This window comes from Electrona antarctica, assembly GCF_951216825.1.
Source record: "Electrona antarctica genome assembly, chromosome: 17".
In the NCBI taxonomy this organism is placed as follows: Eukaryota; Metazoa; Chordata; class Actinopteri; order Myctophiformes; family Myctophidae; genus Electrona; species Electrona antarctica.
Window position 1 is genome coordinate 25,310,404 of NC_136798.1, and position 25,943 is coordinate 25,336,346.

At 41.8% G+C, this 25,943-nt stretch overlaps 3 protein-coding genes across 4 annotated transcripts in view; 1 reads left to right on the plus strand and 2 right to left on the minus strand.

Annotated features, from left to right (window-relative positions):
* fam49a (family with sequence similarity 49 member A) overlaps positions 1-12,332 on the minus strand; it is a 47,733-nt gene extending 35,401 nt beyond the window's left edge. For both annotated transcript variants that reach the window (XM_079527039.1, XM_079527040.1), the window contains exon 1: positions 12,203-12,332. The gene's annotated coding sequence lies outside the window, so the exon portion shown is untranslated. The remainder of the gene's footprint in view (positions 1-12,202) is intronic.
* A 6,431-nt stretch (positions 12,333-18,763) lies between these two features.
* Positions 18,764-21,205, plus strand: LOC306941042 (ubiquitin carboxyl-terminal hydrolase 4-like; the record flags this gene model as incomplete). The annotated part of the gene is made up of 1 exon (XM_079526346.1): positions 18,764-21,205. The coding sequence occupies one exon, from the start codon at positions 18,764-18,766 to the stop codon at positions 21,203-21,205; it is 2,442 nt and encodes an 813-aa protein (XP_079382472.1).
* Positions 21,206-25,106: 3,901 nt separating this feature from the next.
* LOC306941043 (polyubiquitin) lies at positions 25,107-25,568 on the minus strand (the record flags this gene model as incomplete). The annotated part of the gene is made up of 1 exon (XM_079526347.1): positions 25,107-25,568. One exon carries the CDS (start codon positions 25,566-25,568, stop codon positions 25,107-25,109), a length of 462 nt encoding a protein of 153 aa, XP_079382473.1.
* Between the last annotated feature and the right edge of the window lie 375 nt (positions 25,569-25,943).

The window sequence follows — 25,943 nt, forward strand, 5'->3', positions numbered from 1 at the left end:
AGAGTTGAGTATTTTGTCATGCCCTCTTATCGGTCTGCACCTGAGCCTGTTTGGATGTGCCTTTTTTGCATACCAATATCAAGGTGATCATTCTCAACCACAGTAACAGCGATCATTAGTGTGGTTGCCCTAACAGGGCAACCAGACTAGTGTGGTTGCCCTAACAGGGCAACCAGACTATTGTTATTGTACATTTGGATACTTTGCCGCACTACTCCTCCCACAGTTTTTACCGCACACACTCGAGCCATATGTCAAATCGACCGGCTTCATCGGGAATCGTGTGCTTGTATATTGCTAAGAGATCCGTTGTATAGTTTAATTGATATTAATGAATTAGTTCTCCATAGACTTATAATGGGGAAATCGAAGACTAAATTTAAGTATTTTTTTCCCTTGGAGACCGTAAGCGGTCCTTGTGAACCGTAAGCGGACATTGTAATTGGCTAGCAACATTAGTGGGAGGGGCCGATGTAAGCGACTGCGGCAACCACACTTCGCACTTTTTCAAAATTGCAACCTTTCCAGTTTATATTCATATTTGAATAGAAAAGAGAGGTCGCACACAATGCATCGCATCGCGACGCATTGTGAGCTTGTAGATCAGCTATTTTCAAATGGTCGAAATGTATATAGGGTTGAAGTGGTTACAGTAATGTATGTTTTTCTAATCAAAATGTAAATCTCCAAAGTAACTAGTAACTAAAGTTTTCAAATAATTGTAGTGGAGTAAAAGTACAAATGTTGGCTCTGAGATGTAGTGGAGTAGATGTAAATGTATTGGAAATTGGAATACAGTCAAGTAAAGTACAAATACCTCAAAATTGTACTTAAGTACATTATTTTAGTAAATGTACTTAGTTACTTTCCACCACTGGGTTAACAGCAGGAGGATGAGTTAACAAAACGTCAACAAAGAGAGAAGTATATGACCAAGCTGTCCGTCTGATGACAAAAAAGATTACGAAAGAAAGGAGAGAGAAGTATGACTAAGACACAGAAGTGGTCAATGTTATCCTCAACTTCATATTGACATCTGTCCAGATCATATCTCACACCAGGGCTGCAGGGCTGAATCATTCAGGCCGCGGTAGTCAAGTCCTACACCCAGCCAGGCCACCCTATCCCTATACCCACACGCGTGTACGTTTGGATTACAACAGAGCCATAGAGTATAGACAGAGTTGCGACATTGAGGGGGCAGAAAACAGCCCGGTCACGTGGTTCATGTACTCGCGCGAGCCCTATCGACTACAATAGATTCTGTAAACTTCCGGTGTCCCTATTCGCCAATAGAAGTCTATGTAGAAGAGGACTGGCCCCATGAAGTGAACGGAGTTGTCGTAACTCTGATGGGCTCTGGATTACAAGTAGGGCTGCACGATATGGCCAAAATTTCATATCTCTGTATTTATGCCAAATATTGCGATATCGATACGATATACGATATTACCGTTAAAATTTAATATTCTACATTTTAAGTACATACACGTGTGGGGATTGAAAAACCATAAAACCTGGGTGATCTACTGTATGCTATCAAATTGTATGTTTATTCACGCAGCATAGTACTGTACAGTATATGAATGATACATTCTCTGGCGGATTTTCGTTTCTACCCTTCTAAGGACCAGCTGAGACCCCAACTTTGAGAACCAATGGTGTAGTGACGGGCGGGAACCCGTTTGTGTTTTAAGAATTATGTTATACTTTAGCTATATTCGGTTTCAAAACAGGCCGTATGCGGGTACACTATAGTAGCTTTTCGTGCTGGGGCCCTTTACTTTAGAATCATATGATAGACTGACTGATCAGCTGGTTATGTTCTTTCACCACTTTATTATTTGTATATGTAACAATACATAACATTATATGAGAGCCGCTATAATTAAGATTTCCAGGGTGAATGCCTCCGACTTAATTGGCCTAATTTTCTACAGTGCCACCCTGCTCTTTGGGCCCTGCAAGGGGTTGTGCACAGAATTTCCCATTCAGGAATCCAGCTCTGACGCATCCCCAAAGCTAGTTAGCTAAAAGTTAGCTACTTTATTAGTGTGGTTGCCTATGGGCAACCATACTATTGTAATTGTAACACTTTATGTATTATTAGTGTGGTTGCCAGACTATTGTAATTGTAACACTTTATTTTTACTGGAGTAAGACTTTTTTTGAAACGCTACTCCTCCCATTGTTTTGACTGTACGCACTTGAGCCATATGTCAAATCGACCGACTTCATCGGGAATGGTGTGCTTGCTATAGATAAATGTTGTATAGTTTAATTGATATTAATTAATTAGTGAATTCATTTTCCCCATTCACTTAACATGGGAAGATCTAAAAGTCCAACTCAAGTATTTTTTTCTCTGACACCATAATAGCTATAGTTACAAGACTTGGCAGGGAGGTTCATAATAATTACAAAAATGAATTATCATATAATTACATCGGTCGGCCTCAAAATTATTTTGTCCCTGGATTCCTTGGGTCATGACGCATCTCCCCATATAGGCCACGCCCATTTGCGTCATGATCGATTTTCCGCCATTTTGAATCTTCTCCAAAACACAGTTTTTGCTCCTCCTCCTACAAACTTTGTCCAAATCTCACAAAAATCGGTACACATGATCTCTGGACCTTTCCGTTGAAAACACCACAGGCGGAATTTTGATAGTGCGTATCGTTCGGCCGTAATCGGCTTCCGAAGTTAGTGGGAGGGGCCTATTTTACAAAAAACACCACAAATCACAAACCAAATGTCCAACCCACCCCAAATTTGAATCAGATATCGCGGGTGGTTTAATCAACCAAAAGCCAAAAGCAATTCCATTTCCATCCATTTGCGCCGCAAATGCAAAAAAAATTACCGTTTGTTGCAGATTTTTTTTTGGGGGGCATAAATACCCTCCGAATTACTTACACATGATCACAGGTGTGACTTGAATTTGTAATTGGCTAGCAACGTTAGTGCGGCAACCACACTTTGCAATTTTTTTAAATTGCGACCTTTCTAGTTCCAAATGTCGGCGCAAATAGGCAAAATTAACAGAAAATGGCAGAACTACATTTACTACAACTTCACAATGATTCAACTTGTAGATCGGCTATTTCGGCAAAGAGATTTGATGTTGAGGGAGAAAATGAGCGGTCCATGGATGGACCCCAGTCCCCAGTCGATGAAGTATAGGGTTTAATAAAGCTGGTCTTTTATATATTGCAGGCCTGTTATATAATGGGTGTTTTACCATTATCCTAATAGGTATAGTTATAGTATGTTTCCTGTCTATCATCAGTCTGTAGACAATTGAATAATACCTGACCTTTCAGAGACAATACAGGCCAGTTGAGTACAGGTGTTGTTAACCCTGCTATTAAACCAGTTTGCGGTGCATGACCTAGCTAGCTCCACATAAACATGTGCAATATAATGCTTGGAGGAGGCTATTTTTGTTTCTTCCTTAGCCTATTCTATAAAGTAACTACTTACTACAGTTACAGTACATACCTGATAGCTAGAAGCTACTGTTCTGATGCTCTCTAACCACATGAACCAAAGCGTCCTTATTTTTGGCAGGGGTTAACATTTGGCTAAAATAGCAGATCAAGCTTTGAGATGCGTCGTGAGTAGGCCTGTAACAATTACTACCTAAATCGCAATTATTTGAGATAATCGCTTTTTTTTTTTGCATAATCGTCTTGTTGAAAAATGTGCAAAATTGTGCATATTACATTTTCAACAAATAGCAGAAATAGCTTACAACACATCACTTCGTTGTAAGCTTATAGATATTTCCACTATTTTGTAAATTTTTAAAGTAAGAATTATTAAATGTGTCAGTGATTTTCAGTGAAACTATGCCATTTGTAATCACGAAGCCGAAAAGGAAAACAGAAATACAAATCGTAACTCCCCAATGTTCAATGCAAAAAAGCCACAATTAAATCATTAATCGCAATTATTTGTGTCTCACAATTAATCGTCAACTTAAATTTGCAATCGGAGAACTAAGGGAAAGGGATGCCAAGCCTTAGTACAGCCCACTAGGGACACTGAATGTACATGGGGTTTAAGTGGTTAACGTGTGAGGTTCAACAGGTAGGGAACGCATATATCTAAATGACGGAGCGGTTGCGCAAAGACCCGCCCAGCAGCATTGTTTAATGCAATTTATAATTTAAGTATTTTTTGTTGAAGTATTCATGACAAAGTTGTACAGTATGTATATCCATAACATAAACAAGCAGCACGCTAGCAAACAATTCTCTAGTTCTTTGTTTCACTCATTTTATTATTATTATTATTTTCACAATTATATTACCTGATCATCTTCTTCTTACACTAGTTTAAACTTTTGTCACATGAAACTCTATACCGTCATATGCATACATCTGTCGCGCAAATTATCTAAACATTAGAAAGTCGGCTAGCCGGCGTATCTGTGTTTCAGATTGTGAAAATATAATAATAATAATAATAGGCCTAATAATAAAATGATTGAAATAACTAGTGTATTGTCTGCACGTGCTGCTTGCTTATGTTATGGATATACATACTGTTGACTTTTACAACAGTTATGCAAAAAGTGTGTATGCAAAGTTTGGCATGGATCGGGCCAACGGTGGCGGAGATTAGCTGGTAACGGACGGACGGACGGACGGAAGGACGGACGGACGGACGCACACACACACGGACGGAGTGCAAAACATACGCTCTCCCCATGCATTCGGCCTGGTGGAGACAATGACAAACAGCCAGTAATGAAAGTGCTTTGTTCTCAAAATACATATATTCCTTCTAAAACAGATCGGGCGGGTTGGTGTCAGGAACTGCAGACCACAATCTGTTACAGTCATACACACACACATACACAGACAAACTGTAAATCAATTTCAACATTGTTACTGCCCGGCTTTGAAAAAAGCTGTTGATGTTATGGGTCCTTCACTGGTTCCTGGATTGCTACACACTTTTCCTCAGACCGTGACGGCTCTTTTAAATCGCTTGGATATTCTTCACTTCAGACTGTTAGCTTATCATGGACCCCCCCCCCCCCCAAAAAAAGGGGAAAAAGAAAGAACACCCATAAATCCTGCACCTGCTAAAATCAATGACTTTGCTGCTGAGCCATAAACAATCAGTCAAGCCAAGCAGCCAGTGGCTCAAGGACAGGTTGGCTCTGAGACGACTCTACCAGCTGTGAAAAGTAGAGCTTTGAGCAACAGGCAGGCCAGTAGCACAGAACCGCTAATTGGCTCATATGCACTAAACTAAAGGATGGCCGACAGGTTAGCTTTACTATATACTGTAAGGCAGATAGTGTGATAAAGCCGAGTTCCCTCTCTAGTTGAAATAACTACATTATGTATCTTGGGTTGACTATACAAAAACAACTGGGGGCAGTTTAGGAGAGCAGACTGATTAAAAGGGATACATGAAGAATCGGAATTTGTGTCAATACTACCAATGTTGTACACCATCTCAAAACTATTGTAAATGCAAAAATGTAGGCCTATTCTATATAGAAGACTAGAGCAATATCTTGCGGAAAATCAAACAGCTAATGTTGCTCTTGAAAGGATGCTGCTGGTGTATGGAAATCAATACGTTCTTTAAAGAACTACATTAGCATGGAAAACCATCTGAGTGACAACCCCAACTGTTGTCACAAAGTCACTGAAAATATTTTTCAGTTTGTTAGAAATGCTTTTATTACATGTAGGAGACGGAGCTCCCTGCACATATTTCGTTTTTTTCGAGTGTGTATGTATATATATATATTTATATATATATATATATATATATATATATATATATCTCATCACTAATATATCAATATCGGCCATGAACACGTAAGTCATGTCGGTCGGGCGATCCCTAACTGATCCAAACTTCCTCCTTAAGAACCTTTTGCTTCTGCATCATGACCTTGGCAACCCAGCAGTCTGGCAGGTGACGGGGAAAGAATGTCGGGCAAGGATCCCAAACAAAAAAAGGAAAAAAAGAAACGGTATCGTTGCATTTGTGTAGTGTGGCCCACTTTCCAAGGCTTTCCTGTGGCCTACAAAAGAACACCGCTTCAGGCAATTGCACAGAAATAGACTGTACCAAGAGAGATCTGTTGCTCAGGGGAGTCTGCATTGCCATCAGAAGAACCAATCGATAAGGGCATATGGTGTACATGTTTTTCAGGAACGCAAGCTGTCATACACAAAACTCAGGTTTCAATGCAACCGTTTATCTAGCCATTTAAATTCTTGTGCACTAAGATCTTGGATTAAGTTGTGAGTTAAGTTATTGTACCGTAATTGTCCAGTGTAATGTCATATTTGTGAACTCTGCAAACTATCAAATGACACAAAACTCATGGTAACCACATGCCTAAAACCACTATTCAGTTCTGACATTGCAGCATGCTACCTAACCTGGCTGTGTTATGAAAGAGCAGGCAGTGATGCTGTCAACTTGAAAAGCCTCAATTTCATATTGAAGACCCATTTCCTCATGCACGCGGCAGTTGTGCAGGCTGAAATCTCCGCTTGCGCACAAAACTCAGAGCTGTTGTCTTCGCTGACAGGATGCGAGTATAAAAGTGAAACGTGAGCAGGAAGTGTGTATGGGTCATAAAGCAGCACGGTGTGAGCACACACACACTCATTCTCACAAGCAGAAAGACAAACACGAGAGAAAGACAGACAGGCAAAGGACGTTAAAGCAGCCCAGTGTGATTTGCATAGTTTCACTGTGGCTCAACATTTCCTCATGGGATTTTTTTGAACACAAACAAATATGTGAAAAATTATTATGAAGCCTGGTGTGCATTGGACACTAGCGGCTTTTGTGGTGATGACACTTATATTTATAGGAAGCTGTTATGGGTTAATCTGTATTACTAGTAATTAGGCTAAAGTGGACAACGAGATATTACCACCTACCAATGAGCTAAAAAGGCTACTGTCACCGTGTGTGAGCGTACAGGCAAGTGAAGGAAAAACAATACCATGCTATGCATCAATGCATGCTATGGGCCTGCAGGCTGCAGCATACTATTGTGGTATGGTCACACATATTCAACATTGTATGTATTTGTAAGCTCAACATTGTGGATTTAAATCTGATCTCGTCTCCTGTGGCGTCCTATTCTATAGTGTCTAATAATGCATAAATATGATTTTATATTAAGGTCTGTTCTGTTACAACACACCCACACTCAAAGTCTGTTGGACTCCGTCTAAAGTCTAAACCCAACAACTTGCATAGTGTTCAGCCCAGATGGTAGTATTGACTGAGTCAGCTGTGTACGATGGACCATTGTTAACTGGATGATTAGTGGCAGGAGATAGAGGATGAGAGGTAGAGGCTAAGGAGCAAACCTTCTTATACTTTAGCAATGCTGGCTGGATGGCTTAATGAGCTCAATCAGACTTACAGATAGAGCTGGGATACTCTTAATGGGGATGTGTGACCAGTATAATTAAATTACTGTAAATGTTTCAATGCACCATATATGCCAACATGCTAGTGCTACTACAATTAGTAACTAGGAAACGGCTAATTGAGCAGTCCCACCGTACAGTGGATGGCAATGCATTAATATAGTGGTCAAGTCATGTCCTCCTCCTCAGCAATAATGCAGTATATTGTTGAGCTGAGATGTAACATGTTCACAAGGTGTTCTGTATCTGCCACAACCTAAACATTTCATATTTTGTATCCGAGAGTGACTTAGCAGGCCGTTGATTGTGATAGCCCTAGCTGAACAGAAGGATGCATGGGGAAAGGAACATCAGCTTGTGGAAGGAATCACTACAAGGTCCAGTAATTTATTAAGAATGTGCAAAGTTGTCTTGTGACTCACAGCATACAGCTGAATGACCATCAAACACCAGGATCCGTGAATGAATGCAGTGGGAGAGTTGTCCGTGCAACTGGCTAACTGCATGTTCAGCTAATACTGCAGTCAGATATTTGGGCTAGGCGTCTGTACAGTACACTCTGCAGCACAGGAAGGAAATCCTGTGGGATTTCTCAGTTTGTGTCACAAAGCAGCTTGTGATACATAGCTGTGCTCTCTGGCGACCAAATGAAAATCACTGTTGCAAGTAGATTAATTTGGAGCTATGCAACTGCTATATATACTGAATATCACATTACCCCACCTAGCCTGGTTCAGTCTTGATTTCTTGAATCAGCACTTTTTGTTTGATTGACACCAGCAGATGCCATAGAAATCTGTCTTGTGAAAAATACTACACTGAATACTAAAGATTTCTGAGGGCCCCAGTAAGCCCAGGACACCTGAAATATCATTACATTTCACTGTTGCCCTGTTACTGGATGCTTAAAATTGTAATAGCAGTGACTGTAATAATGGTGATGTAATAACACATATTACACATGCATTTATTTTCACATGCTACGAGCTGAGGTGGAAGCTCCTACGAATGGAGTGTAAAGCCTTATTCATACTTACATGTACAGTTATTGTTATGTGTCAGTGTGTGCACCCAAAATCGCACATCTACAAGCTCACAACACGTCGACGTCTCACACAATGTACAACTAGCCGTTCATAATTCTAGTTTAGTGTATTTTAAAAGTGTTATTACTGTACCACTTTGTATGAGTCAAAGTTTATTTTCATTGTGCATCAATCCGTCTGCTTCCCAGTTTTGATTAACATGCAGGTTGCACAGCTAAAGTTATCTAATTGGATACTTTTATCATTACATACAACACAACAAACAACACTCGGACAACTCAGCAACGGGCCAACGGCTGCCACCTGTTTGCATTTCGGTAGGAATACCACCGAGTCATATTTGCAGACTGGCCTGGCACTGAGTGATTACACTCGATTATAGCTGTCTCACCCTCCTGTCCCTGCCAAGCTGCATAACAGCAGCAGGTTAAAACTGCACACATGCATGCAACCACAGCCACAGCCACAAACACACAACTGTTCTTAGAACACCAGCTAGCATTTCCAGTCGTGGGCAAGTGAAAACTGAGCTGAGAGTGAAGCAAGCAAGCTACGATGCTTTAAATTGTGAAATTTATAGACAGAGCGATGAGCAGACATCCAGGGATGACACACACATAAACACACTATAACCCACCGTCTTGGCAGGGCATGAATGATCTGTGTGCTGTGTTGGAGGCTGTGCTGACCAATATGTCAGTCTGGCCGATATATCTCCATTTTCTAAAAACATTGGTATCCATAATAATACAGCTGAGCTGAGCACTGATTCCCGATATTTAACCACTAGGCCCTATCAACCTTACCTGCCTGCCATCCCTATTTTGGGCATGTCATTATAGGCGAAGATCTTCAAACGTTTTCCAAAAGAAATTTCAATAGGGCTTAAGTGGTCTGACCCAAAAACCTGGCATTTGTCGGGCTACACATACAATTCAGACACACACACACACTCTTAAGGCCCCTCCAAGGGACATTTGTAAACGTGTACATGTCTTTGCTCTCTTCAATGGTTTCCCCAATGCTTGCACCACATCACATCAGCATGGCATCTTGCAGCCTTTTAAATGTTCAACAAAAGCCCACACAAAACACAACATGAATTGATTAGTCACTGTAAACCGATTAGTGCTGGCAGCACGACGTGAACAAAGGCTCTGGGAAGGACATCGTTATTACTCAGCTACTACGGCTCATTATGTTGTCAAGTACCCAAATGTTATCAGCTTCATCAAACACTACCTCTGGCCAGAGCTAACAATGGTGACGATAAGGTCAGCAAACTAGTAGAGGCACAAGATAGCAGTGTTTCTCAAACCACGGTCCATATCCCAGATATGGCCCATGGAATGTTGCTGCTGAGTGTTCCCAGGAGTCCGTATTTTAGAAATAAACAGTAGTTTGTGAAGTAGACTATGTGAACATCCTACAATACAATTCTTTGGCTGATTTGGCATGAGCCAACTGAGTATACTATTCACATAAACATTACACTACACACACTAGTTAAGCAGACAGCATGTTCTATAGTTAGGCTATGCACACCACAAGCAAAGCATCTTCCAACCGAGATAATCAGATCATGCACAACAGCCATTGTCTCGTCTTAGATTTGTGAAATTCGTCCAGCATGCCAGAAATGTTGCTATAAGATCCTTACATTCTCTGTATGTTGCTATAAGATCCTTACATTCTCTCTGCGCGCACACACACACACACACACACACACACACACACACACACACACACACACACACACACACACACACACACACACACACACACACACACACACACACACACACACACACACACACACACACACACACACACACACACACACACACACACACACTGTATGTCCTGCACAACAGCAGCAGCCAGCATTTTAATGGATCATGAGCTTCAATATATCAGATTCCTCTACACTGGGAGTTCTTCAAAACCACTGCAGCCCTGAGACAACTTTGAGAAATTTCAATCTCACTTTTGAAGACAAATCTGAGCAATCGAGCTTCCCCATGGGACTAAACAAAAACATATGAATATTTCACTTGTCTTCTTCAAATGAGTACATGCGAGAAACAATCACCTGGTCAATGTTGGGTCCCAACACAACATTAGGAACCACTGATCTTGACTGGTTGGTCAAGATCCTGGTGTTTTCGTGTTAGAGAATTCACTGAAGTCATTACAGCCAAGTGCTTCAAGGGTGGTACCTGAACTGAACACCCCCACACCAATAAATACTTGTAGGGAGTGCCCTAAACATGAGTAATCACACCACCTCATCTCTGCCTTTACATATGAATAGAATGTACCGGTATTTTAATGTATTTTAATGTATCACATTAATTTGCATCGCACAGTACTTGGTACACTGAATTGCAAAATTGCAATGATAAGTCATCAATTTTAATAACCTGCCCAAGGAAGGACTACAGATTAAAAAGAGCACATTTAGCAAACTCTTGCACATTGACAGCGGCATGGAAAAAGAGGATGTGCATTGTCGCTGGTAAATAAAAATGAATACGTAAAGATAACGATAAAGAACACTGACCATGACTTTTGCTCCCACCCTTAATGTAGGACCTGGTGAGAAGTTGAACTATTGATCTAAACTTTAAAGTCATTCAATTACCATACCCCCATTACATGGGAGAGAGAATAGAGACATACATTAGCAGCCCATGTCAAGGCAAGACATCGAAACAGCTGCTGTGGTCTGACATTTGTGACAGCAACCTGAGACCACAAACATTAGAAGGGCCAGGGTGCAAGAATCCTCTACCGGTCTGACAAGTCGTGAAGTCATTTGACTATATGAACTGCAATTCCATTCCATTGTGAAGCGTTCACAATAGGAGAGGAGAGGGTATGTTAACCTGGGGCCTGATGTAGTCATTCATTCTTTAGTCTGCAAAAGTTTTGCCGCAAAATTTAGTGCATGATGGTCTCTCTGGCAACTTTTGAGAAACAATAATTGGAGATATTTCAAAGTGCAAATTAAGTCATCTAAATTGCGATCGACCAAAGGAATTTATTTAATAAATAACTAACGTTAACGTTAACAGCCATGTGTTGCCAAAAGATTACCCAAAATCAGTTTACACTGACTGCAGGCTTTCTAATAATCCAGTATCACCGTAAAATCAAAGCAGCTTCCTTGAACCTTGCCAGCAAATTATCGATCACATTTGTAGCGAATTACAATGCACCCTCCGACACACACACACACACACACACACACACACACACACACACACACACACACACACACACACACACACACACACACACACACACACACACACACACACACACACACACACACACACACACACACACACACACACACACACACACACACACACACACACACACACACACACACACACACACACACACACACACACACACACACACACACACACACACACACACACACACACACACACACACACACACACACACACACACACACACACACACACACACACACACACACACACACACACACACACACACACACACAGGCTAATGCTAACTAGCAAGTTAGCACTTCCTCCGGCATCTCTCTCTCCATGTGAACTCGTTTGACAGCCACTGATTTCTCAGCCCCGCAGCGCCAAGTAGCCCAAATCCAGCCGACGTAAATCAAAATACTGCACTAAACAGGCGTCTCGAGGTTGACGCAAAGTCGCAAACGCTCCCACTCACCTGTAATTCTCCTGGAACTGTACTTTGTTTTGGGACGGAGGAAATGGAAAATGAGAACTCTGTACAAGAGCGTTACTTTCCTGACCAGCCCAGCTCAGTCCCCCAGTGGCTACAGACAGAGACAACAACGGTTTCTTTTTCTGCACGCCCCTCCCACCCCTCCCACCAGCCCGGACAGGAACCACTAACAAATGCCTATGCGCAGAGTGTCCGCCCATGGCATTTTGAATTGGCTCATATTGGGGATTTGCCTTCTTCTTTGTCCAATAGTGACGCTGGATGCCTGTTTTGGGCGTTCCTCGCTCGGCTCGCCGCAACCCCTGGCCCCTGGCATTAAAAAAGAAGAAGTTAAACTAGAAAAAGTGACCCGCCTCGGGGCACAGGTCTCCCACCAAGCCAGGTCAGGTTGCAAGTAAGCCTGGGACCGAGGCTAGTCAGGTTGTGGCCTCCTGGTGGCGCTATAATAGGCCAATGTGAAAAGGGTGCCATTTTATTGAAATTTATTGAAATTTATTGAAAAGATTTCCAGCACAGGATGAAATCCTCTACGCCAGACTCATAACAGACATACATTTACATATTAAAATTCACAAGTAGGCCTACATACATTTATTTATTTATTTTTTACACTTTAAAATAAACAAAGTTCATGTGGACCTGTACTCTGTTTTTTGATTTTTTTCTTATACATAATACAGTTTCAAAGTCCCGTATTTACCAGTCTATGACCTTACAAGCCAGCCCTATAGTTATACAAAAAATCTTTTGTTGACCAAAATTTGTCAAGTCTATTCTTAAAAGTGTTGACTGAAGGAGCCTGGACCACTTCCTCCGGAAGTTTATTCCATTGCTCTGACAGCTCTAAGTGTACAGAAATTCTTTCTCTTTTCTGAATGACAATTTAGTGGTTGTCATTCAGAGTCAAGAGTTTAAGAGAATTCCCTCTCAACTCATACCTGTTGTCCCAGAACAACAGGCTCGGCTGTAAAGTCATATATCTGGTGAACACGTTTATAGACCTCGATCATATCTCATCTGTACCTCCTGTACACTAACGTAACACCGTTGGTAACTGTAAGTGTCTTAAACTTTCTTCATATGACATTTCTTTCAACCCTGGAGTTTGCCTTTTTTACTTTTTCAGAGATGTGCATTTCAAATTCTAGTGAATTATCAACCACCACCCCTATATCTTTGTCTTCCTCTACTAGATTTCTTCATACGCTTTTGATGGCAATTGGATGATTTGAGGCATTTTGTTCCAAAAATGTGTTTTGCAAAAATCCACCTGTTGGTGGCGCTATAACAGGCCAATGTAAAAAGGGTGGGATATAGTCCCAGGCTTTGTGTTCAAAACGGGCCAATCTTGGATGGAATATGAAATATCGGACAGATCCGTCTTGAGCACATGACTATAGAGATACTGTGTAACGATTTGCGATATTTTTGGACAGAATCTGGAGGAGTAATATCAAAAAATGTGCCTGGAAAGCCTTGCACGGGATGAGGAGAGTGTGGAAATCAGATATGGAAGAAGACCTTAAGAGGCGGCTGTTCATAGCCACTGTGGAGTCAGTGCTGCTGTATGGGGCCGAGACATGGACCCTTACAATACAACAGGAAAAAGCCCTGGATGGAGTCTACACAAGAATGCTCCGAATGGCACTAGGTGTCACATGGACGGACCGCATCAGAAATGTGGACCTCTATGGGGACCTACCACGGGTCACGGACAAAGTCAGAGAGAGAAGGGAGAAGGGAACTGCGTCAGGCACCCACAACTTGAGGCAAGTAAATTGACCCTATGGGAGCCAACCCAGGGCAAAGCCAGGAGGAGAAAGAAGCGTACCACCTATGTAGACGTGCTGCGGCGCGACAGCTTGGCTGACAACACTGAAGAGCTCAAGAACCTGATGTTGGATAGGAAATTGTGGAGGGCAGCAATCCAGGTATCCTGAGTTGGTGTTGGCTAGACCTCACTCTCGCAGCAACAAGACCCACCTTTACACCTTGGCTTTTAATTCCGTTTGAGTTCTCTGTGTTTTTGTTTGGCTTTGTTATGTGTGTGTTTTTGCTGTTTTCTGTTTTAGCTTTACAGTGTATTTAGCTTTTAACTTTCTGTACAGCACTTTGTAAACCCTGAGTTGTGAAATGTGCTATATAAATAAAGTGGATTGGATTGAATTGGAAATTAACATTGAATTTACCATATCAATTAGGGTCCCAGAGATAAAAATGTCATTAAATGGGGATCCGTAGCCTAATGCATGTCAATCTGGGAGGTCCTTGAAATTAAAATGGTTAAGAATCACTGCTAGAGCCTTAAAAATCTTCTCTTATGGGCATCCCTGGCAAATCATTTCAAATGGGGGCTGCAGGCTAAGTGTCAATAATATGGGGGTCCTTGATATGAAAAAGTTTGAGAACTACTGTCGTACGGTACAAAGTGTCGCGCACTGCGGCGCACAATAAGCGAAAATAGCGGATCTACAAGATGGGACATGCTGTGGGCCAGTACTAGATCTATTTTTCACTAAATATTTTCGAAAATGTCTGAAAATGACCACAATTGGCACAGTGGGTTGAAAATTAAGATGAATTTGATTTATAATATATAGGTTGTAGTAGGATTCAGAGGCAAACACAAATAAATTAGGTTTGGGTATGGAATAAATCTAGTAGCTTTATATGGCACATAGCCAGTACAAGTATAGGCTATGATGACACATATGATATAATATAAGTACATAACCAGCAGTAGACTATGATGACAAAATCTGTAGACTACAAGCCTGACTGAAGAAGATTAAAGTATTTCATTAGTATTACGCACATGTGGTCAAGCTCTCTGAAATATGAATAAAACCTTTTGGAACATTTAAAATAAAAATACATTATATCGGCAAATAAGTTATATCAGCAACTTCACTGTTGCTTTCTTGGTATTGCCACGTGTCAATTATTAGTTATTACAACATACCGCATGAGTTCTTTATAGTGGCAGTTTCCCATAAGGGACAATTAAAACAAATTATTTATGATCTTCAACAATATGTTCTCTAGCATTAGTTGTCTTAACACAGTTGTGCTTAAGCTAATAATGAGCAAATGTTTCTTTTAGTGTCAGTGTTGTTCATAACAAGGTCAACATGCAATATCCCAGTGGAAAGCACCACATGGGACCTCCTGCTTGCAATGGCTGCTTCATCAGTAAGACAAGACAAGACAGTGAAGAGATTGATGGATGGATTTCAAAGGCATGTTGCAACATGCCAGGATTTGGGCATGTATGTATGGCATTTGGGGCTGCAATGTAGTGAAACGTGCACGCACGCACGCACGCACGCACGCACGCACGCACGCACGCACGCACGCACACACACACACACACACACACACACACACACACACACACACACACACACACACACACACACACACACACACACACACACACACACACACACACACACACACACACACACACACACACACACAAAGACATGAAGAGTATTTAAAAAATGCCAAGCCTTTAGTTTACAATCAAAATATGGAGCCATTTTAGTGCAAGGTCACCAATAGCCTGCACAAGTGCACATGCTTTTCCTATGGTGTGTTATGCAAGTGACATGTTGAAGTCATGCAGCTTTCAGGATGAGAAATGGATATTATAGCTTGTAGGGACAACAGTGTAGGCCTACGTATGGTTAGTCTTGCATAGCCAGATGATGTAGGCTATGTCTGGCTATGTGAGACAGGTTAGACTGCAGTATACTGTAGGCCTACATTTACTTTTTTTTTCTTTCTTTTTTTTAAATAACATTTTTTATTGATTCTTTTTCACATAAAGATGAATCAAATGTATACAGATAAAGTGAGACAAACTAGAAAGGTAACTTTTTAATTACAAATGATGAACGAAGATGAATACTTTTTTCGATAAGGAATTTAGACTACTTTTATTGAGAGATTGTCTCATGATGTCTCCGTGGATGCATGTAGTATGCACATTTCCACTAAAACCATCCATACTAGTGTAGGCCTAACTATTACGTGCCCTGGAGTACCTGACTGCATGTTACTGTAATACACACTAGCGAAACTGACACACAGTGACACCTGGCGGTAACATGTAGTACAAGTTTAAAGTTTATTTGTTACCCACTGACTGTGGGTGTGGGATGCAGCCATCAGGATCACAGAAAGCTTTGGGCGACATAGCAAACTTTTTGCACTAGTGGTGGTGCCCCCTATGGGCAGAAGTGAAAGTGCTTTTGGAAGTGCGCTCTGAGGCCCTTTGATTGATTGATTGATTGATTGAAAAATGTATTAACAGTTTGCAGAATTACAGTACATTTCAAGCACAAACTCAATACAAAGGCTGTTAACTGTGAGTGGACGACCCAATTAAGCATTACACTTGTTTCCAATAGGGTCCACAATGTTCAATTCATCAAAAACATTTAGAGACGTACAAATAAACACTTCTATATAGACAATAACAACAATAACAACATGCAATTAGATGTTGTGTTAATGGTATGGTGGCTGAGCGACTCCGTAGCATATTTGTCTTTTTCATGGTTTGTTCCTTCATAAGCCTGATTGTCCTGGGGAAGTAGCTGTTTATCAATACTCCCCTTGGTTCTGTGGCTACAGAGGCGCTTTGCCCATAGCTTGCTGCAGGCTAATAAGTGTCAATATGGGGGTCCTTGATATGAAAAAGTTTGAGAACTACTGTCGTACGGTACAAAGTGTTGCGCACTGCGGCGCACAATAAGCAAAAATAGCGGATCTACAAGATGGGACATGCTGTGGGCCAGTACTAGATCTATTTTTCACTAAATATTTTCGAAAAATGTCGAAAATTGGCACAGTGGGTTGAAAATTAAGATGAATTTGATTTATAATATATACTAGGTTGTAGTAGGATTCAGAGGCAAACACAAATAAGTACATTAGGTTTGGGTATGGAATCAATCTATAGTAGCTTTATATGGCACATAGCCAGTACAGTAGGCTATGATGACACATATGATATAATATAAGTATATAACCAGCAGTAGACTATGATGACAATATCTGTAGACTAAAAGCCTGACTGAAGAAGATTAAAGTATTTCATTAGTATTACGCACATGTGGTCAAGCTCTCTGAAATATGAATACAACTTTTTGGAACATTTAAAATAAAATACATTATATCGGCAAATCAGCAACTTCACTGTTGCTTTCTTGGTATTGCCACGTGTCAATTATTAGTTATTACAACATACCGTATGAGTTCTTTATAGTGGCAGTTTCCCATAAGGGACAATTAAAACAAATTATTTATGATCTTCAACAATATGTTCTCTAGCATTAGTTGTCTTAACACAGTTGTGCTTAAGCTAATAATGAGCAAATGTTTCTTTTAGTGTCAGTGTTGTTCATAACAAGGTCAACATGCAATATCCCAGTGGAAAGCACCACATGGGACCTCCTGCTTGCAATGGCTGCTTCATCAGTAAGACAAGACAAGACAGTGAAGAGTTTGATGGATGGATTTCAAAGGCATGTTGTTGCAACATGCCAGGATTTGGGCATGTATGTATGGCATTTGGGGCTGCAATGTAGTGAAACGAGAATGTGCGCACGCACGCACGCACGCACGCACGCACGCACGCACGCACGCACACACACACACACACACACACACACACACACACACACACACACACACACACACACACACACACACACACAAAGACTATTAGTAATTACAGAGAAAACCTTGTTTGTATTCGTTGATAACATGTATGCTATGTTGATGAATTGCCTTTTTTGTGTTATCCTTTTAGTCTTAATGTCTTACTTACCCTCCAGACTATAGAATACATGTACATGTAAATCAGAGAGACAATGGCAAGAAGCCAGTAGATTATTTTCTTCAAATGACTCACAGAACAGTAGTTTTGTGATGAAATTCAGGAAGGAAGAACTCAAGTGTGTTTGATCTCTGCTACCATAGCAACCATGATGAGGAAAGTTTGGAGATATATAACTAAAGGTGTCAGTGCTGCACTGACATTAGTACATTTACATTTGTAGTAGTTTATTTGTTTGCGCTTAATGTCAACTGTAGTTAATGGGATACCTGTCCAGTCACTGCACGATTGCAGAGCTAGCTACACTCAAATCGGGTAGCATGGCAGACTCCAACTCAGAGCCGGTAGCAACTCAGATAATGACATGTTCAACTGAAAATCAGAAACAGATTATTGGGTCACTTCTTAAAACAACTCTGCGAAAAGGTGACGAATGGTACCTGATAGATAGTCAGTGGGTCCGACAGTGGAAGAAATATGTGGGATTTGATACTGTCGGAGAGCATAACCCCTATCCAGGACCCATTGATAACGCAGGGCTGTTCTCAGACCATGAGACCCAAGTCCTGAGAGAGCATCTTGTAGATGAGCGTGACTATGTCCTTGTTCCCACTGAAGCATGGAACAAACTGGTCAGCTGGTATGGTTGTCATGAGGGCCAGAAACCAATTGTCAGGAAGGTGATTGAACTTGGAATGTATTCCAAGCTCTGTAATGTGGAGGTCTATTTGTTGGAACTGAAATTGTGTGAGAACGACAACATGAACAATGCGGTAACGCGTTATTTTAGTATATCTGACACTATAGATACCATAGAGAAGGTGATGAGGTCAGTTTTTGAAATTCCATCTGAGAAGGAGACGCGGCTGTGGAACAAGTACGAGCAGCTAAACAAACCAAACAACACTGTTCAAGATGCTAATCTGTTACAAGGACAGGAGCTTGTGATTGAACATAAGAACAAAGATGGCACTTGGCCCAGACAAGCATCCCATAAACCCTCAAGCAGAGGGTCCTACAACTACAACTATCGAGAGCCACAATCTCCGTCTGGCCTGTGTGGTCTCACTAATCTGGGCAATACATGCTTCATGAACTCTGCCCTCCAGTGCCTGAGCAATACACCCCCACTCACAGACTACTTCTTGAATAACCAGTATGAGGCAGAGATTAACCGGAACAATAACCTGGGTATGCAGGGGAAGATTGCAGATACATATGCCGACCTGATCAAGCAGATGTGGCAAAACCGCTCCAATTATGTAGTCCCAAGCAGCTTCAAAACACAGGTTGGCCGCTTTGCCCCCCAGTTTTCCGGCTACCAGCAGCAGGACTCCCAGGAGCTGTTGGCCTTTCTGTTGGATGGCCTGCATGAAGATCTGAACCGTGTAAGAAATAAACCGTACTTGGCTACGCAAGATGCAGAGGGCCGTCCAGATGAGATTGTAGCTAAAGAAGCCTGGACTAATCATCGCTTGCGCAATGACTCCATTATAGTTGACATTTTCCATGGCCTCTTCAAGTCTACTTTGGTGTGCCCAGAGTGCTCCCACGTCTCTGTCACATTTGATCCATTCTGCTACCTCTCACTGCCTCTGCCCGTTGAGAGAGACTGCACTATGAAGGTTTCCGTGGTCCGATCAGACCCTCAGTCCAGACTCACACAGTACAGAGTGGTGGTCCCCAAGATGGGTACAGTGATAGACCTGTGCAGTGCCTTGTCTCAACTTTGTAGATTCCCTCCAGAGAATATGGTTGTGGCTGAAGTTTTCAGTCACCGTTTCCATAAAATGTACAAACGTGATGATGGCCTCAACCAAATCAAGGAGAAAGATGACATCATTGTGTATGAGGTGCAGGAGGAGGACAGTGAAAAGATGAACCTAACAGTGTACTTCAGGGAGCGATCGAGATACTACTACAGAGGTTATTTCGGCCAGCCTATAATCATTACTGTGCCCAAGCAGAACCTCACAACAGATGTTCTGTACAACAAGGTCCTGGAAAGGATCAGACGCTATGTGAAGAACTCCCAAAGCCCCTGCAGTGAAACCAGGGCCTCGGCCTCAACCTTCCCCAGCCGTAGCCAGACAGCTGAATGTAATCAGAGTGGGTCTGGCAGTCCCACATCAGATGGCGCCTCATGCGGTTCCTGCTCCACCAACGGCAGCAACCACTCGGCGACCTGCAACAGCCCTAGTTCCCCATATGAGACTGAGAGTGAGGAGGCCATGGACCACAACGACGACGACGAGTCAGAAGAGGACGAGGAGATGTCTGACTTGGACAATGGACCTAGGCCCAGGCTTTTCACCTTCACCGTGGTCCACTCTCCTCTATCCTATGGAGCAGCCAGCACCAGTCAACTGCCAGATGATGGAAAGGTCCTTCAACTGAATCCAAATTCCACAGTGGCGATCGACTGGGAGCCTGACACAAAGAAACTGTATTATGACGAGCAAGAAGCAAAGACCTGTGACAAGCATGCCAGCATGGTCCGAACTCGAAATAAGTCCACAGTTGCTCTGAGGCAATGCATTGAGCTCTTCACAACCAATGAGACACTTGGGGTTGACGATCCATGGTATTGTCCCCCATGTATGAAACATCAGCAGGCCACAAAAAAGTTAGACCTTTGGTCATTGCCTCACATTCTGGTAGTTCACCTAAAACGTTTCTCCTACAGTCGATACTGGAGAGACAAGTTGGACACAGTGGTGGACTTTCCTGTCCGGGAGCTGAATATGTCAGAGTTTGTGTGTGATCCCAAGGCTGCCTCCAATGTTTATGACCTCATTGCTGTCTCCAACCACTATGGTGGATTGGGGGGAGGCCATTACACAGCTTATGGGAAGAATCAATTGGATGGAAAGTGGCATTATTTTGACGATAGCACTGTTAAATCTGCCTCAGAGGACGAGCCTGTGACTAAGGCAGCCTACGTACTGTTTTACCAGCGTAGAGACGAAACCCCCAAGCCCCAGCCTAATTCCTCCTCTAGGAGGAGCCCCCAGCCTGCTCCCACCCCTAGCACCCCTAAGAGCCCCCAGCCTTCCACATCTAGGAGCCCCCAGCCTTCCACCGCTAAGAGCCCCCAGCCTTCCACCCTTAGGAGGAGCCCCCGAAATAGCCGATGATTGGACACCAACCAAACCAGTATAAAAGTGGCTCTGGATGAACTGGCTTTGGCTGTTCTCCCTGGATGATAGCTGGAAGGAGATTATTCATCATGGGATGGTGTCTTATCCTTTCCTTTCCTTTCCTTTCCTCTTTCCTCTTTCCTCTTTCCTTTCCTTTCCCACAGTTAACACACAGTTATTACAGTAGCTGAGTCTCTGTTTTAGCAAAGCGTTTACAGATTATTTGGGTCTTCATCACACATTCCCACAACTTTATATTTTCTGTCCTATTCTCTCCAAATGTACTCTGACTTTTGTCCATTGCGTAATTAAATGTGCTTATTGGACCTCTCAATCATTCATTTTTGTTTCTAGTTTTTAATGCTTTAGTTTTTTATTCTTGTTTTGTTTATACAATTTTATTCATTTTATTTATACTATGTTTTTGTTCATTGTACAGCACCTTGAAACTCACTTTATAAATTAAGTAATTAACTAGAAAAGGGCACTCCTCCGAGAGCATATCTCTGCCAGCTGGGTTGCCTAGCCAGGGCTGTGTAAGTCGTGAATTGCAGCCACCAAGATGCAAGGAAGCTGTGAAGGGGAATAGGATTTGTGGCACCCCTTATAGGCAGAAGTGCTTCCAAAAGCAAGTTATAGAGACCCATTCATCATGACATCACAACCAAAAATGTATTTTCGAGTAGATAAAGCCGGCAGCATTGCTTTGGAGAAATATTATTCATTAGAAGTTCTGGAACTGGACTTTTATGATATTGCTATTGACTATTATAAATATATTATTTTGTTCTAAATATCCATACGTTGTCAAACTAGACATAGATGTTCATGTTGTAGACATTTTCTTTTATACGTACAAAGTAAAGTGTAATGGTATAACGGCAGCATGAGCCATGGGGCCTATTTGAAGAATTTGGGGTGGATGGAGTGTGCATTCAAAGTTTGACTCTGTGCACAGACACACAGAGACAGCAAAGCCATAATCTCCACCCATGCTCCTTGCGGCCGGGGATAACAGGGACACAGCAGCACCAGAACAAGAGGAGAGGACAATGTTACAAGTTACTGAAATATTCGTGGCTTTTCAATTCTCTGAAGCCGTTGATCCATTTTAATTTCCATTCAGCACTGCACGGTACAGTACCTCAGTCATATGAGACACACATGCTACTTTTGAGACTGTTCGGTCATCCGACACTTTCCGAGTTACACCGGCCACAGAGTTCTTTTATTTTATTATTCCATTCCTTTCAATTATTAGAAAACCAAAGCTCCCAAAAACAAATCCCCCATTCTTTGAATTTAAATGAGACAGGGATTATAATGAAGTGGCCTCCCAATGTATCTCATATGTACGGTATGGTACATGCATGGCACATCATTAAAAAAAAATCATAATAAATGGTTGCATAGCAACAGCAATAATGTGGTAAACTTAGGCTGATGCATATATTTAAAGAGCAAGGGTGGATGATTCAATGACAATTTTATCATGATGATTGTCGACATATACTGTAAGTTGTAGGTGGGTTTCTGTCTCTGTCTTCAGTGCCTGCCTGGTTAATACACAAATATGGACACATAGTTCTGGCATCATTGATAACTGATGTCATAGACTGGCCCCCAAGCACTTTGTGCCTGAAAACATGAACATGATCATTGTCAACGTGAACTTAAAAGTACAGTCATGTGTAATGACACTTCTTCTCTGAAAATGTAGCTGTTAGATATTCTGCTAAAATATCCATGAGGAAAAGAAGGGGTACTAGTATAGACCCCTGTGGGAAAAATAAAACAGTTCACTAGAATCAATTGTGATGTGGATATGAAAAGATTCATCCTCTAGGTGGCAGTATCTCACCATACTGCTGCTGGAAGGTCTACTGCCAGCTAGAATCTAGCTGATCTAGCTGCTAGGTCACACACTTTCCTGGGGTTTTTATGTGTGTAATATATGTGTTTTTAGATAGAGTTTTAGAGTTTTTAGACTCAGAGACAGAGTAACCCTTTTTTCGATTCGCTACTCCTCCCACAGTTTTGACGGAGCCATATCTCAAATTGACCGGCTTCATCGGGAATGGTGTGCTTGTATTTTGCTAGAGAAATGTTGTATAGTTTAATTGATATGAATTCATTTGTGAATTCAATTTCCCCATTGACATGAATGGGGAAAATGCAAAAAAATCACATTCAAGTATTCTTTTCTCGGAGACTGTAAGCACTATAGTTACAAAACTTATAGGGTAGGTTCATAATAATTACTACAATTAATTCACTTATAAAGGTTATCGGTCGGCCTCATGGTGGCGCTATAACAGCCCACTTTACATTTTGCCTTATAACTCTTGAACCGTAGTAAAATCAAAATAATTTTTCCCTGGATTCCTTGGGTCATGACGCATCTCACCATATAGGTTTTAAATTTTCTTCAAAACACACATTTTGGTCCTTCAGTCCTTTAGTCCATATCGTTCGGCTGTAATCCTCGTCCGAAGTTAGTGGGAGGGCCCTATTTTACAAAAAATGCCACAAATCACGAACGGAATGTCCAATCCATCCCAAATTTGAATCACTTGGGTGGTTTAGTCAACACAGAGCAAAAAACAATTCCATTTTTATCCATAGGGTCCCCTCCGATTTACTTACACATGATCACAGGGGTGACGTGACATTGTAATTGGCTAGCAAAATTAGTGGGACCCCCTACGTAAGCGATTGCGGCAACCAAACTTTACAATTTTTCAAAATTGCCACTTTTCTAGTTTAGTCATGGTGCCATGTTCATGACGAAAATCTGTCACGAAAATGTGGTCTCACTTCCTTCCTGAACTACAAGTCACACCTCCACATAGCTTCCTCTTCTCCACAAGGGATGCACTAAAGCATTATGGTCATTGTAGGAATTAAGCAATCCAGTCAAACCCTAGTCAAACACACAGACTTCGTTATTATTCTCACCATAGGGTGCAAATTTGAAATTGTGCTACTCTTATCTACTACAAATACTATTAACATTGAATGACTGCAGTTTCTTTCGGTGGTGAAATGTCCCTTTAAACTATGTCTCAGATATGTGACCTGTAGTAGGCGTGACGTGCGCATGACTTAATTACAATAGCGTACCACAAGAGATCAAATCATCAATGCACCCTTTAATGATAAAGGGACACAGATATGGATAGGGCAAACAACATACTGCCCATGTGGCAGTGGCTCTCAGCCTATGCCTGATGGCCTCAAAAGTCTAATATCTCCCCCTGGGTGTTACATTGGTGCCGTGACCTGGATCGGGTTTCCCTGTGGGAGGTCAAAAGGGGGGTGAGTGTAGCAGAGTGGCTCAGAGCCTCTGCCTGATGGCCTCAAAAGTCTAATATCTCCCTTTGGTCTAGTCTAGTGGTTAAGATATTGGACGTCCACACGGGAGACCTGAGTTCAAATCCCAGGTGTTACACACACACACACACACACACTCTTTGGGGATTGCATTTTGTGCAAGAGTGAGATCATCTACAGCACAGGTGATTAGCCTAGTTTTACCAGAGCCCTGCTAGTCAGCATTACCTGCTTCCACCTCTCACGGCGAGGACGTAGGGTTGGATTTTGAGAGGCATTTTTTGTATTGGGTGCCTCAGTGGGTCACTGAGTAAGAACAGCTGACTTTGAGGTACTTGACTGCATATATCATCATGGTATTACTTACTCAGTGAGCCACCCCACCCACACTTTGTTTATTTTTATAGATTTGTATTTATTTAGTTTGATGTTTTTAGAATAAATTTCTCTGAATCACATGGATCTAAAATCTCTCGCCCATATGGCCAGTTGTTTTATTTTTATTAATTTTATTAATTTGTTTGGTCAATATAATATTGGAAATGTATTTAAGATTATGGAATCTTTACTGTCCTCCCCTCAGACGCAGCACAAGATGGAGTGTGGATTCTTTCTGGATGTTGTAGTCAGACAGGGTGCGACCATCTTCCAGTTGCTTTCCAGCAAAGATGAGCCTTTGCTGGTCTGGGGGTATCCCTTCTTTGTCCTGTATTTTGGCCTTGACATTCTCAATGTTATCACTTGGTTCAACCTCCAGGGTGATGGTCTTTCCAGTGAGAGTCTTGACAAAGATCTGCATTCCTCCTCTCAGACGCAGCACAAGGTGGAGGGTGGATTCTTTCTGGATGTTGTAGTCAGACAGGGTACGGCCGTCTTCCAGTTGCTTTCCAGCAAAGATGAGCCTTTGCTGGTCTGGGGGTATCCCTTCTTTGTCCTGTATTTTGGCCTTGACATTCTCAATGTTATCACTTGGTTCAACCTCCAGGGTGATGGTCTTACCGGTGAGGGTCTTCACAAAAATCTGCATGTTGGTGAAATTTGAGTGGCTACTTATTCTGAGATATTATTACTATTGTAACACTTGACTCAAATGAACTGAAAACTGTCTACCTTTTATTTAGGTGTTGATGTCACAGTTATGACACATTTATGTCACAGTTCCTTGTATGGTTATTGGCTGAGAGGCATTGTAAATGGCTCCAAAAGTTGAAATACTAGACTGGTGCACCAGCTTACTTGGGAATGATGCAATCAGGAACAATTCAGCATGCCTATAGGTCGGTTTGGCGGACCAGATCTCCATAAATGCCTATATATGGGTATCGGTTGGATACAGTGCACAGTGTAAGTTCAACAGTGCCACTTTAAGTCACCCAGGGGTATTTCCGTACTCAGACATACA